The 11761-nt window shown below is 41.9% G+C and overlaps 1 protein-coding gene across 2 annotated transcripts; it reads right to left on the bottom strand.

Moving 5' to 3' along the window:
* Positions 1 to 1223: 1223 nt before the first annotated feature.
* Positions 1224 to 10099, bottom strand: tcea2 (transcription elongation factor A (SII), 2). Of its 2 annotated transcripts, XM_034538367.1 has the most exons (10): positions 9882 to 10099; positions 7640 to 7702; positions 5944 to 6049; positions 5230 to 5329; positions 4811 to 5010; positions 4274 to 4330; positions 3853 to 4007; positions 3522 to 3668; positions 3372 to 3443; positions 1224 to 1585 (listed from the first exon to the last, which is right to left on the bottom strand). In XM_034538367.1, the coding sequence occupies exons 1-10, from the start codon at positions 9948 to 9950 to the stop codon at positions 1577 to 1579; spliced, it is 978 nt and encodes a 325-aa protein (XP_034394258.1). In that variant the 5' UTR covers positions 9951 to 10099; the 3' UTR covers positions 1224 to 1576. The 2 variants fall into 2 exon arrangements, with proteins under 2 accessions (XP_034394258.1, XP_034394259.1); XM_034538368.1 differs by lacking the exons at positions 1224 to 1585; positions 3372 to 3443 and having other exon boundaries at positions 3548 to 3668; positions 3809 to 4007.
* Between the last annotated feature and the right edge of the window lie 1662 nt (positions 10100 to 11761).

Here is an 11761-nt window from a genome sequence, read left to right on the forward strand (position 1 = left end):
TAAAAGATGTTCAATGTCATGGCTGAATATTTAGATGACTTTAATAAACCTGAAGCGGAAGGAAAGACAAAATGTTTTAATCCTCTTTGAAGCGCTGTTAGTAGTTGTGTATCGTTGCCCCGAGCAACCGAAGCCTGATGAGCAGCTGCCGTCTGCCCTCTCCTTCAATACTGGACCGTTTTTTCTAAATTGTTGTCCCTACTAGTCACACAAATACATGGTCAAATATGGCCCAGGTTGAATTATACCGAAGTTATTACCATTTTATATTTTTACCAGAATTTTCCTTTAGCTTTTAGTCAAAATGGTTGCGACTTTCATCCCAGTCAACCGAATATGGTGAAAATAAAAAAAAAAAAATGACACGGCCACCCGATCACTAGTTCACCAGATAATGGCGTTCTTCCTGAACCACGTGCCTGCAGTCTGTTCTCCATCCAGGAAGATGAAACCTAACAGAACGGTTCCCCTTTGTCCCTCTCTCGTGTGTGTTTCCACAACAAACACAACAGGAGCTCCGTCAACATGCTCGCGGCGACTCAAGTTTACACTTTAGTCCATTGGGATTTATATTAGTTATATTTCTTTTTACATGTACATCCGGTTCAATAGATTGAGGTCAGAATGAACAAAGGTGACACAGGCTCGATTGTTGCCGTGATAACGTATTTCGTCAACAGCGATCATGTTTTAATTTTTTTCTCTAAGTTTGACTCTTTAAGAGTTGAATGTGTCAGACTTCAACCTCTGATTCTATGTGAAGATTTTAGGGAAGTCATTTGGCAAAAGAACAGATGTCTACAATTTAAGTCAAACACAGCGGACTTCTCTCTGTAGTGGCGGCAGTCCGAAGAATAGGGAATACTTTGATAAACTGCAGAGGCTTTGGAGTGTAATTTAGGGGTTTCTGTGCAGCAGCCCCTTTGGAGAACCTCTCATGTTACTGAAGTCTGCCCAGTGGGTGTGTGGCTACAGTCTGCTCAGTGGGTGTGGCTACAGTGCCCAGGGGGTGTGGCTACAGTCTGCCCAGTGGGTGTGGCTAGTCTGCCCAGTGGGTGTGGCTACAGCCTGCAACACACTGCAGACCAGAATTAGTGATGCTGGTTGTTGCGTTATTATCAGTCAGTGGCCGTAAAGTCAACCAGATTTAGAGTAGAGGATACATTTTGTTCAAATCTGTTGACAAGCAGTTGACTACAAAATCCAAACAAGCCAGACAGAAAAGAAGAAAGTGCAGTAAAGTGATCTTAATCCAAGAGCCACTTTAATAGAAATGTTAAGGGCAAAATAGTGTGGCAGCACAACATGGCAAAGAAAGGCACATCTGCTATTTCCATAAGGCCAAAATGTGATTTCTATTTGGCTTAGAGCTTCATCTAGCGTAAGAAAGTGCTCAAAACAAAACAAATGAAACCAAATACACAACATGAACTAGCATATTCAACAGCTTTCACTTTTATAAAAAAATAAAATAAAATAAATATTTGTTTAATCAATGCAAATCACTTAGTCAGTTTTGTTTCATGATAGAATAACACACTCTTTTTTTCCTCTCTCTCTCACACACACACCCTCTTCAACAGAACTGTAAAAACAAAAAGAGAAAAAAGATTGCGATTAAAGATTCATCACCTCAACTTATAATTAAAGCTTACTTTGCAGCAGATTGCAATGAACAATTAAAACATGTTTTATTGAAAACCTAAGGAGGTTACTCTTTGTAAACAGACAGTTGTGTTTACTCTTACAATGCGTTACTCACCAAACACAATGTGTACATCTTTGAACGTCTCAAAACATTTGCAAACCCAGACATTCAAATATTTTAAATAAAAAAAGGTGACAACTTTGCATGCCTGTTCATTGTACCAATGGACAACCAACTATTTGTAATAAGTTGTAGCTCACATTTACAGAGATTTATCAACCACGCTTTACCTCTATGGAGCTCGCTGGAGTTTTGCTTTAACAGAACATTATCTGTTCAGTTTCAGGGTCAACAACCTGCTCTCAGTAGAAGCCGTACTTCAATTCAAACTATGAACCGCACAAGTTCGTACTTCAATTAATCTATTTCCGTAAATTTGCTCCTTAATTAGCTTAAAATATAGTAGTACTTTTATTATGTGGCGTTTGTGTTTTTGAGGTTCTAACCTGGAACCTCTAAAATGTCAAATTTACAATTCATCCATTTCAAACAAAAACATGAATAGTCATGAATAAAAACAGCAACCATACATTGATGTTGTGCTTGGTCTTCATTAAAAGCTAAAACAAAGTTACACCGAGTGCGATGTATGGTTGGAAAACGTAACAAACTTTTAAACACGTATTTTCAAAGAATGTAATAAAACAAATAAATATGTCGGAGCTCCATGCCATGTTTCAGATTATTAAAGTGCTTAAACAACAACAGACGCTTCCCACAAAACATCAGCGTATGAAAGTAGTGGCTTCACCTTGACCTCGAGCCAGGAGTAAGGGGGGAAGGGAGGGCTGGAAAAACTTAGAGAGGGAGGAAGGAGAAAACGTGCTGAAGAAAAAAGGAGGTGAGATTGAGGGAGGAGGGTGAAAAGAACAAGGGGAAAGTATGAGATGTAAACAAGAGGGGGAAGGGACGACATCTGAGGAAAGGGAAAAAAATCAAAGAAGAAAGGAGAAGAAAAGAAGACGTCGCACAAAAGGTAAGATGAATAAATGTAAAGTACAAAAAAGTTGGGAGGGAAGAGAAACAGGTGGCAGAGAGAGTAAGACGGACATAAAAAAGTAAACGCAATCAACCCTGACTGAAGGTGAGCAGAGGGGAAGAGAAAGAAAATCAAGCAGAGCCAGGTCTCTGCTGCCACCTTGTGGTGAGTCTGTTACTCACGTCAACCCTTCAACCTTTATCAAACTTATGTGTTGACATTCAGTTATTTAGTGAAGCTACTTAACTCAACTACATACCTCATCTCCTATATACAATCAACATTAAAGTGTCAATATTTGAAAAGAAAGTCCATATATGTCATATTAACAATGTGGGATTTGCTGTCTCTCATATGGAGCATATGTATACTTGATTTTTGGATGTTTAGCCTTAAAAAAGGTGCTAACCTCCAAATTCAGAGCATTAATATGCTAACTATATAGAGAAGTCTCCCTGAGCAGAGCATGAAGTCGCTCTCCCTCTGTGTGTGTTTTAATCGAAGCTTCTATCTGCTTTGTTTTGGTCTGAGTGTGTGTGCATGTGTGGCCCACTGGCTCGCTCATGGCCACCACTCTGCACTGTGCTCCCATGGTGGTAACAGCTGGGTCTGGACGGTGTTGCGCCTCCCCTTATTTCATACTTCTTTTTATTTCAATATGCTTTTCTTTTTTTTTTTTTTTACCTTCCATCGGTTGCCGCAGCCGTTACACAACACAAAGGTGGTCATGGGCTCGTCAGAACTGCGGATCTGCACCTTTAACACAAACAAAACATCTTAATAAAGTATTTTCATTAAATGTGTGTGTGTGTATGCGTGTGCGTGTGTGTATACCTGTGTGTACGAGCAGTTCTTTCCACGACACTTGCTGCAGATGAACATGTCGGTCTCAGTCCCCCCGACCTTCGACAGCTGATGCTCTCTGATGGACTCTTTAGTCAGACTCTCTCTCATCTGCTTCATCTCTGCACTTGCCATCTCCTGCACACACACATATGCACATGCACACACACACACACACACACGTTCTGTACGAGCCTTCATTGACGTAATAGTGCCCCTTGCCCCTGATCGAAACAGAAACCTCCTTCTAACCAAAGCCCTAAAGCCAACTTGCAAACCTCCTCAACAGGTGAGGACGAGACACAGCGTCTGCATGGCTGACCTCAGCAGTCATGGAGGCGATGCGTTGCGCAGAGATGTTCCCACACAGCACGTTACGCCGCAGGTCGGGATTCTTCTGGTCCTTGAGGTTGGAGATGCGGCTTCGTAAACGAGTTTTATATTTTATATCTGTAGTCTTAAACTCCTGAAAGATCTGTGGGCACAAGGAGCGGTCAAGGACTAACACACGGAGAGAAGAATTAAAATGATGTTCAACTATTGAGCCAGCTGTCATTCATGTAAATGGAGGTGGACAAAATGCTGAGCGGACAGATAAACACTTGAGCGACATTATCAAAGTGAAACGCGCCCTGTCGCTCAGTCCCTTCAGATTAAGATCGTTCATGCAGGTGTGAAACCCGGTTCTGTTTGTTTATGTGTAACTTTGTGTCCTTAAAGTTGCTGATGACGCAAAAGGATATCCTCTTCAATCTGTGCTGCAAGATTCTCACAGTGGACTCCAATGGTCTTGTGGTCATCTGGAACACACACACACACACACACACACACACACACACACACACACATCTAGTGAGTGAACCTTGAGTGCATGTATGAAACACACTGCACAAGTTAAACTTCAAAGTTAATTCTTGACCTTAGAAACGGTTGACCTCAAGGTTCATTTCGTAACTGCTCTGCAGCTTTCGATCAGGTCACATGACCTTGATCAGCACATGAAGTCATGGAAATGTAGATATTCTTTTTCTGAGCATGATAAAACTTTGAGAAAAAGATGAATGTGCTCTTGAAGATCATGTGATACGATGTAAAGCGCCAAAACAGCTAATAAATGGACTTTGAGGGGAGTTTTTGTTATCGTTCAGCCTGTAGTTGGTTGAATTCTTAACCAAATGAGAGGATTGAAGAAGTGTTCACGTTCAGTGTGTTATAGCATGCACATTAAATCACATTTTTGGATAGAAAAAACGCTGTCCATCAAATAATAATCCTCTCACCATCAGTCTGCAGCGCTGCCACCAGCAGCTCTCGACACTTGTTCCGCACACTGTGGGTGGTGACGGGGGCTGGGGGGAAGGAGGCGACCTGAGGGAGTAGGGTTGGGGTAGTGGGGGAGGTGGGTGTAGTTGGCATGGAGGGTGAGGTGGGTGTTGTGGGCATGGAGGGTGTGGTGGGGGACTCCCCTGACTTCTTACTGCTGATTAACAGGAGGAGAAATTATGAAGAAAAATTGTAGTAGGGTTTGGATTGAGAGAAACAGGACATGACTGGTTAAAGGAACATTCCACTTTAAATCCTCTTCTGTCATTAAAGACAGAATGTGACAAATGTACTGTCACTTCTGTGTTTAACAGTGACCTCATCCTCATCCAACAGCAGGTGTAACCAAACATGACAGCGTCACTGTGCGACCGACCTTTTCTCGCTGTTGCCGGAGTCCTTGGAGGTGGACGATGACCTCACAGGGGAGCCTTCTTTCATCTTCTCCTTTTCATCCGACTTCCCCTCTACACCGTCTGCAGGACGAGCCACAAAACAAACCGGCGAGAAGAAGCTTTGAGGACACACCTGCATTACACATTCTGATGCCTGTCAAAACATCTCACTGTCGGAGCCCACACGCTTGATGCATCGCTCTTCTCCTTTTATATTAAGCAAACTTTATTTCTGCCTCAAAGGTGAATTCCTTCTAATGGCCAGCAGGGGGTGACTCTATAAAAGTTTCTGGTCTCAATTCCTAGTTTAAAAAAACAGCATGACGTTTGTTTTGTAAATTAGTACCCCGTTTCGAGTAAGAGATGTTTTAGAGTGTGGCTCCCTGGTGATTGACAGGTTGCTACCACCGCAGCATCTGGGAGTTGTCCATGTGTTCAGGGTTTTCAGCTCCGCTCTCTTGTGTCGTTTCTGGTTGCAAAGAAGCAAGAACGCGACGGCAGATCTACAAAATGGTGGTCTGGCAATCAAGACATTTGCAGTCGTCATCGTGGACATGTCTCCTCCATCAGTACTTGCCATTGACTTACTAACCAACAGGACTCTAAGTCTGTCCTCTCCTGGACTGGAACTCTAATGGGGAGTCACAAAGGCAGAAGAACAAGAACACACAACACACACACACACAAACACTTACCCAGCAGCTTCTTCCAGGACTTGATGAGAACTTTGGCCAAAATCTGAACTTCTTCATCTGAACTGTGTTTCCTCACCGCGTTCACCGACATCCCAACTCTGGTGGACTGCAGAGGGACAGAAACAGACATTTATTTTCTAAAATTGTAATTGATAATAAAAGAAATATAAGTTTTATTAAATTTTTCTGCTGCTCTGGACTAAAACGCAGGAATGATTTCGCATTTTCGCACTTCTGGTTCCCTCGTCTCGATGTCGATGGGAACCATTTGTGAATGGGTTTTTGGTTAGATGCCTGAAATAAGGTCAGTGGTTAACACAAGCTTTGGAGAGTTTAACGTTTTGTTATGTAACATAAAATGTGTCAGTAAATACCCCTCTCTGGAATTTGTAAGATTTTGAATGCCTTTAAAAAGTCAGTTGGCTAAGTGGCTAAATGACACAATAGACCACCGTAAGCCTAGTGGTTGTGACATGAAGTCATGTGACTGTGGTGTAGTTAGTTTATAGCCTTACAATAAATGTTTTACTTCTGCCGATTATATTTATACTTCAAAAATCCTAAAAACAATTGTGTGCATTACCTTGCTGAACAAAACTTGTTCCCCGCATTAGTTTTCTCCAGTCGGTGGTCATTTTATTGGCCTCTCTGTGTCGACATAGACAAAACTACAGCGTGAAAAAACGTGGCTTTCTCGTGTCGGTCCCATCTATGATCCGAGCACTTCGACTCTACTCCAGGACTTAGTCTGGACCGATTGCTTTGGTCCGCGATTAATGCGCTCACAACTGCCCAAAACCAACCACATCAGGGACTGAACTGCGTCGAGTCGGATTAAAATGAACAACATGTTGGCTTGTGAAACCGCCCTTAATGTAGTTTTAGTGAATAAAACGTCATGTTATAGTGAACATTTCAGTCAGTCGATCTAGTCCCTTTCTTTCTCCCGAGCCCTGCTGTCCACATTGTTTAATTAGTTAGTGCGAGTCCTCCTCCTGACTGGGTTCAAGGTGTGCTGCCAACGTGTCGTTCTGTTATGACATGCACAGCACAAAAAAACTAAACAAGAAAAGTCAATGATATTGTGTCATTAAAAATTAAGAGAATTTGGTAAAGATTTAATTTTTTCAACCACAACACAGCCTCCTCTTGTCACATCAACAATATTGCATGTTGCACAGTGTTCAATGACGTCAGTGCCATCTCGTCTATTGCATCCCCTCAGTCATGGAAACAAAAGGTTGTTGACTGACATATTTAGTCAGAGTTTTTGTGCCGTTGTATTGTGCACATTTAAACACTTACATTTTAGATGTTAAAATACAAGTCTATTTAAAGAGCAACTTAATACCAGACTAACAAGAGGATGTTTCACTGCTTGTGGTCAGAAGGATGCTTCCTGTGACCTCACTCAACAGGGACGTCAAAGGGTCGGGACACGCCCTTGAGTAAACATCGACATCACTTCAGCGAGACTCGAAGTTAACTCATAAACTTAACTTGCTCACTTAAATTGAATAATAAATATTAACTTCTACTTCACAGAGCGATTCTGATGGGCCGGGCGTGGTGGATGTCCATACCGTACTTACTTAAACAGACTTGTGCCGTAATAATTAATCTTGTGTCAGCTGTTTCGTGGCTTTAGGTGCACCTAGCGGTGACAGGGACACTGCAGAGGGGCGGAGTTAATTACCTGCAGGGTCTCCAGAGACATCTTGATGTTCTTTAGTTCCCTCAGCAGGTCGAGAGCTCCGTCCTGTAGACAGGACAATCAATGGAAACCTTCACAATAGCTTCCTAGCCAGTACATGTGGTGAGATCGACTCACCACATAAACAGCCCTGCGAGGGAACCTGGATGATGAATCTGGCCCTAACCCGAATCCAATGATGTGCGTCTGGTAAACGGTCTGCCAAATTTCTGACCATTTAAATCAACAGAAATAATCAGAAATGTGTTCTTGCCTCCCACAGCGGAGCAGCTGTCAGCCACACTCCCGAGACAGTTGTTTAATGTATACTGAAGGTCATACTAAAGGTCACCAAGAGAAGGATGGAACAACACAACTGAATTTTAGTGAGTGGAGCTCATGCTCAGGAGAGTCTCACTAATTTGTCACATATTTAGGACAAATAGGCGCTCATACATGACATCAGGAATTCCATATTTGGGTAAATTAAGATGATCCAACAGCTGCAAAATTGAATATGATGGCACATTCTGCATAGCAGATGTATGAGGGCACACCTCTGTAGCTCTGCTTAGCTTTTAGCCTCCTTTCGCTTACTGTGTTGGGCCTCTGGCTGAATGTTTATTGTACTGCTAGGGCTAAGTATCATTTGAAAATGATAATGCCAGTACCCTTAATATGATACAGATAGCAATAGACTAATTCACTCGACACCATTTTTCACTTTTTTATGCGATACCCTTTATGTGAATAGGAGTGGTCTGTGTGCCCCACTGGCTAGCTGGTTGCCGTTCATCCCGCTGATAACGTTGTCCCGAACCACGAGTATGGAACAGCGTTGTTGCGGAACCCTCCGGTTCTCAATGAGGTCAACCCCATTAGCTTGGTCAGCACTGGTTGTGCTTTTAGCACTGTTAGCTGATAGCAGCCGACTCAGCAATGTCCTTGTTGAGAGCCGTGTGCAAGGAATCTCGGCTGTAAGGGTTGTGGCTGCTGAGGTCGTGGGTCAATTACATGTTGCATTAAATCTGAGGATGCTTGCAGTAATCGGCTGTAAGCAAGATTATACAAATACATTTTTATGTAGATATGGGATATGGTACCAAATAGGAAACAAGTTTCGATACCACCTGTAATATGGTTAGTTCGAATTTTGGCGCAATACCCAGCCCTAAAAACCTCCCATCTAAAACCACTGCTAGCTGTTGAATATACATTATTATATGGGTATATCAAGATCCTTTGATAAAACGTAATACTGACTTCAAAATGCAGCAAATAAAAAATATGCACTTAAATATATGTTAATTTTAATTTTATCTAACAGTATCTGCAAAAACACTTTTCATTCTGGAGTGAACACCTCTACCAAATGTTCTAATCATGATGATACCATTCAGATGAACTGTCGTTTGTGGGACATTTTGCTTTTCATAAACCCTGATATGATTTGGCCTGTATACTGGATGTGGCCTCAGTGGTGATGCAGCTCATGAAACTTTGAATATATGATCAGTTTTAGTTTTGTATAAACCCAGTCGTTTTGTATTTCCAGTTGTTTTGTATTTATGTGGTGATCAATACCATTTGCAGACTTTTGATACGTTTGATTGGGGTATTTTTAAGTAGTTAAACGTTTTTTAAATATCGCTGACTTTCTTGTGACATTCATCAGCGTATGGACCGAACTGCCCTAAAACTATAGTGTTATTAGATAGATTGTTAAAATACAATTCTGCATGTTCTTCCTACATGTATTTATTAACTGACATTTGTTTACCAGTAGAAAAGTAAAACCTTTATAGATCCTAACCAGGCACGTGTATTTACAAATAAAAAAATAAAATAAAAATAATAATAATAATAATACTTCCTCTATGATTCCGTTTTAACACCACACTTCAATATAGACCACATGTGATTTAAATAATCCCTGAAGCGTTTTATAGTTAATAAACTACAGTGAGTTAACAAGATAATTGCTTCCAGGTGCGCGTGATATAATTGGCAGCTTTTTGACCAATAGCTGCAGTGATTTATCGACAAACTTTTTCCCCCAATCATCAAAAACAGAAGCAGCGACCTTGTTATGAGTGTAATTATTAGCAGTAATCCTCGTGCGCACAGCAGCGAGCGGATTCATGGCACTGTTTCCAGAATGTTCCTCTCCGCAGTTGAAGGTAGAGCTCATCACCTGGTCGCGTGTTTTCTGCGGATGCTGCAACTGTTGTTTTTTTGCACTCACCGTGTTCTTCTTGTGAACCATTTTATCCAAGTGTTTGGCGATGTGTTCCACCTCCTGGTGTTGGGCCATTTTGAGCAGATTTGTCTCCGTCACTTGTCCTCCTGTGCCGCGGAGAAACCCGCCATTTATGTAAGAACAAGTCTGGCAGTCTCTCTCTCTCTCTCTATTTCCTCCACTTTACGCAGCCTGTCTGTCTCCTTCTCTCCCAGCTGCTGCCTCCCTCTCGTTTGTAGTTGTGTGTCGCTGTGGGACGCTGGGAGTTGTAGTTTTCTTTTTACTAAATCCGCCGGGAGTAGCTTGAACACACCTTTTTTTTTTTTAAAGGAGACTGTAGACTTCGTAATCTGACTTGTCAAGGTGGGCCCTTCATCAATCATTAATAAACCCGATGATGGGAAGTATTTAGACCTAGATGGTCTATTGTAGACTATTTGTTGGACGGAATTCGAGTGGGAATCATTTCTGGTTGTTGCATCATGATGCATATGCTTACCTGTAAATTCACAACACATTTTTTTCAATACAACGTGTTCTTGTATGAATGCATGCCACCGTGTGTTGGACATTGTTGAACTCATTCTAGACGAAGGGATTGACAAGTCTAACTGTCAATCCCTTTTGTGTATGAATACAAATGCAGTCAAAACGGGGCAAATCCTGTTCATGGCACGGCAAATATATCGCGGTCTCCTGGCTTCAATACATGAACACACAACAAATAGTAGTAGCTACAATGTTTTAACTTTTTTTGATGCCGCTAGCTTCGTGTTAACATCCGCTAGCACATCCACTTATAACGTTTATTCTGTACGTTTTCACCGTCGAAATGCTGCAAGACCCGACTTGCAGCATTATCGCGACTTTAAACATTGTGTGTTTGGGCTGCTCTTGTGAAACATGCATAAGAAATAAAAGAAAATCTATAGTTTCTTTGCAAAGATGAGGATTTATTGAATGCTGGGAAACCAAACATGGCTATGTGTGTCAATGTTTCCATAGAAACAGTTAGTCTTTGATCAGTTGATTCTGCGACAAAAAAAGTTAGATGTAGCTCCTCCCCCACACCTCACAGATTCCATAGTAACAATTATTTGAGTCTTTGATTTCTTGATCAGTTCATTCTGCGACAAAAAAAGAATTAGCTCCTCCCCCACACGGCAGAACAGATGACGTCACAGTTACCGTAGTAGCAGTTATTAGAGCCTTTGATCTCTCTTAGTGACATCACGGAGCAGAGAGCCAGAGCTATAAATAGAAGTGAGTTCCACTAGGCTCGTTGGAGAGGGACCAGTCTCTGCTCCCTACAACCTCTCTGCTGCAGAGGGACCGCGGGAGTTCGCTCCGCTGGGCCCAGTAGAGAGGGTCATGGTGGGCGGAGGTGCACGTGCCTCTCCCCGAGGGCCCGCGTGAGTTCGCTCCGCTGGGCCCAGTAGAGAGGGTATGGATGGATGGATTGATGGATGAATGAATGAATGAATGATTGGTATGCGGGTATGACATTTTACCTCGGAGTTTGACGCCATGCATAGTTGAAAACCACTGCCAGTGGCCCTATGATAGGCCCAGACTAGTAGTCCCGCCCACGCATTTTCCAGACCCCCCTATTGTCCTTGCTTTTCTTTTTTTGAACACTTATTTATGGACATTTTCAAATAAGAGACAAGGAGACAATGACCCATTTCACATTATACAGCTAAAACTAATGAAACACTGATTAACTACTGTTACAATTAAACATTTGCGTACATATTAGGGGTGTTCAAACATATACCGTACTATTTCTCTACTTGTCACATCCAGGTTTGTGCCTATATATATATATATATATATATATATATATATATATATATACACATACACTTGCTGTCGCTCGCGAAGCG

Source organism: Cyclopterus lumpus, chromosome 7, assembly GCF_009769545.1.
Source record: "Cyclopterus lumpus isolate fCycLum1 chromosome 7, fCycLum1.pri, whole genome shotgun sequence".
In the NCBI taxonomy this organism is placed as follows: Eukaryota; Metazoa; Chordata; class Actinopteri; order Perciformes; family Cyclopteridae; genus Cyclopterus; species Cyclopterus lumpus.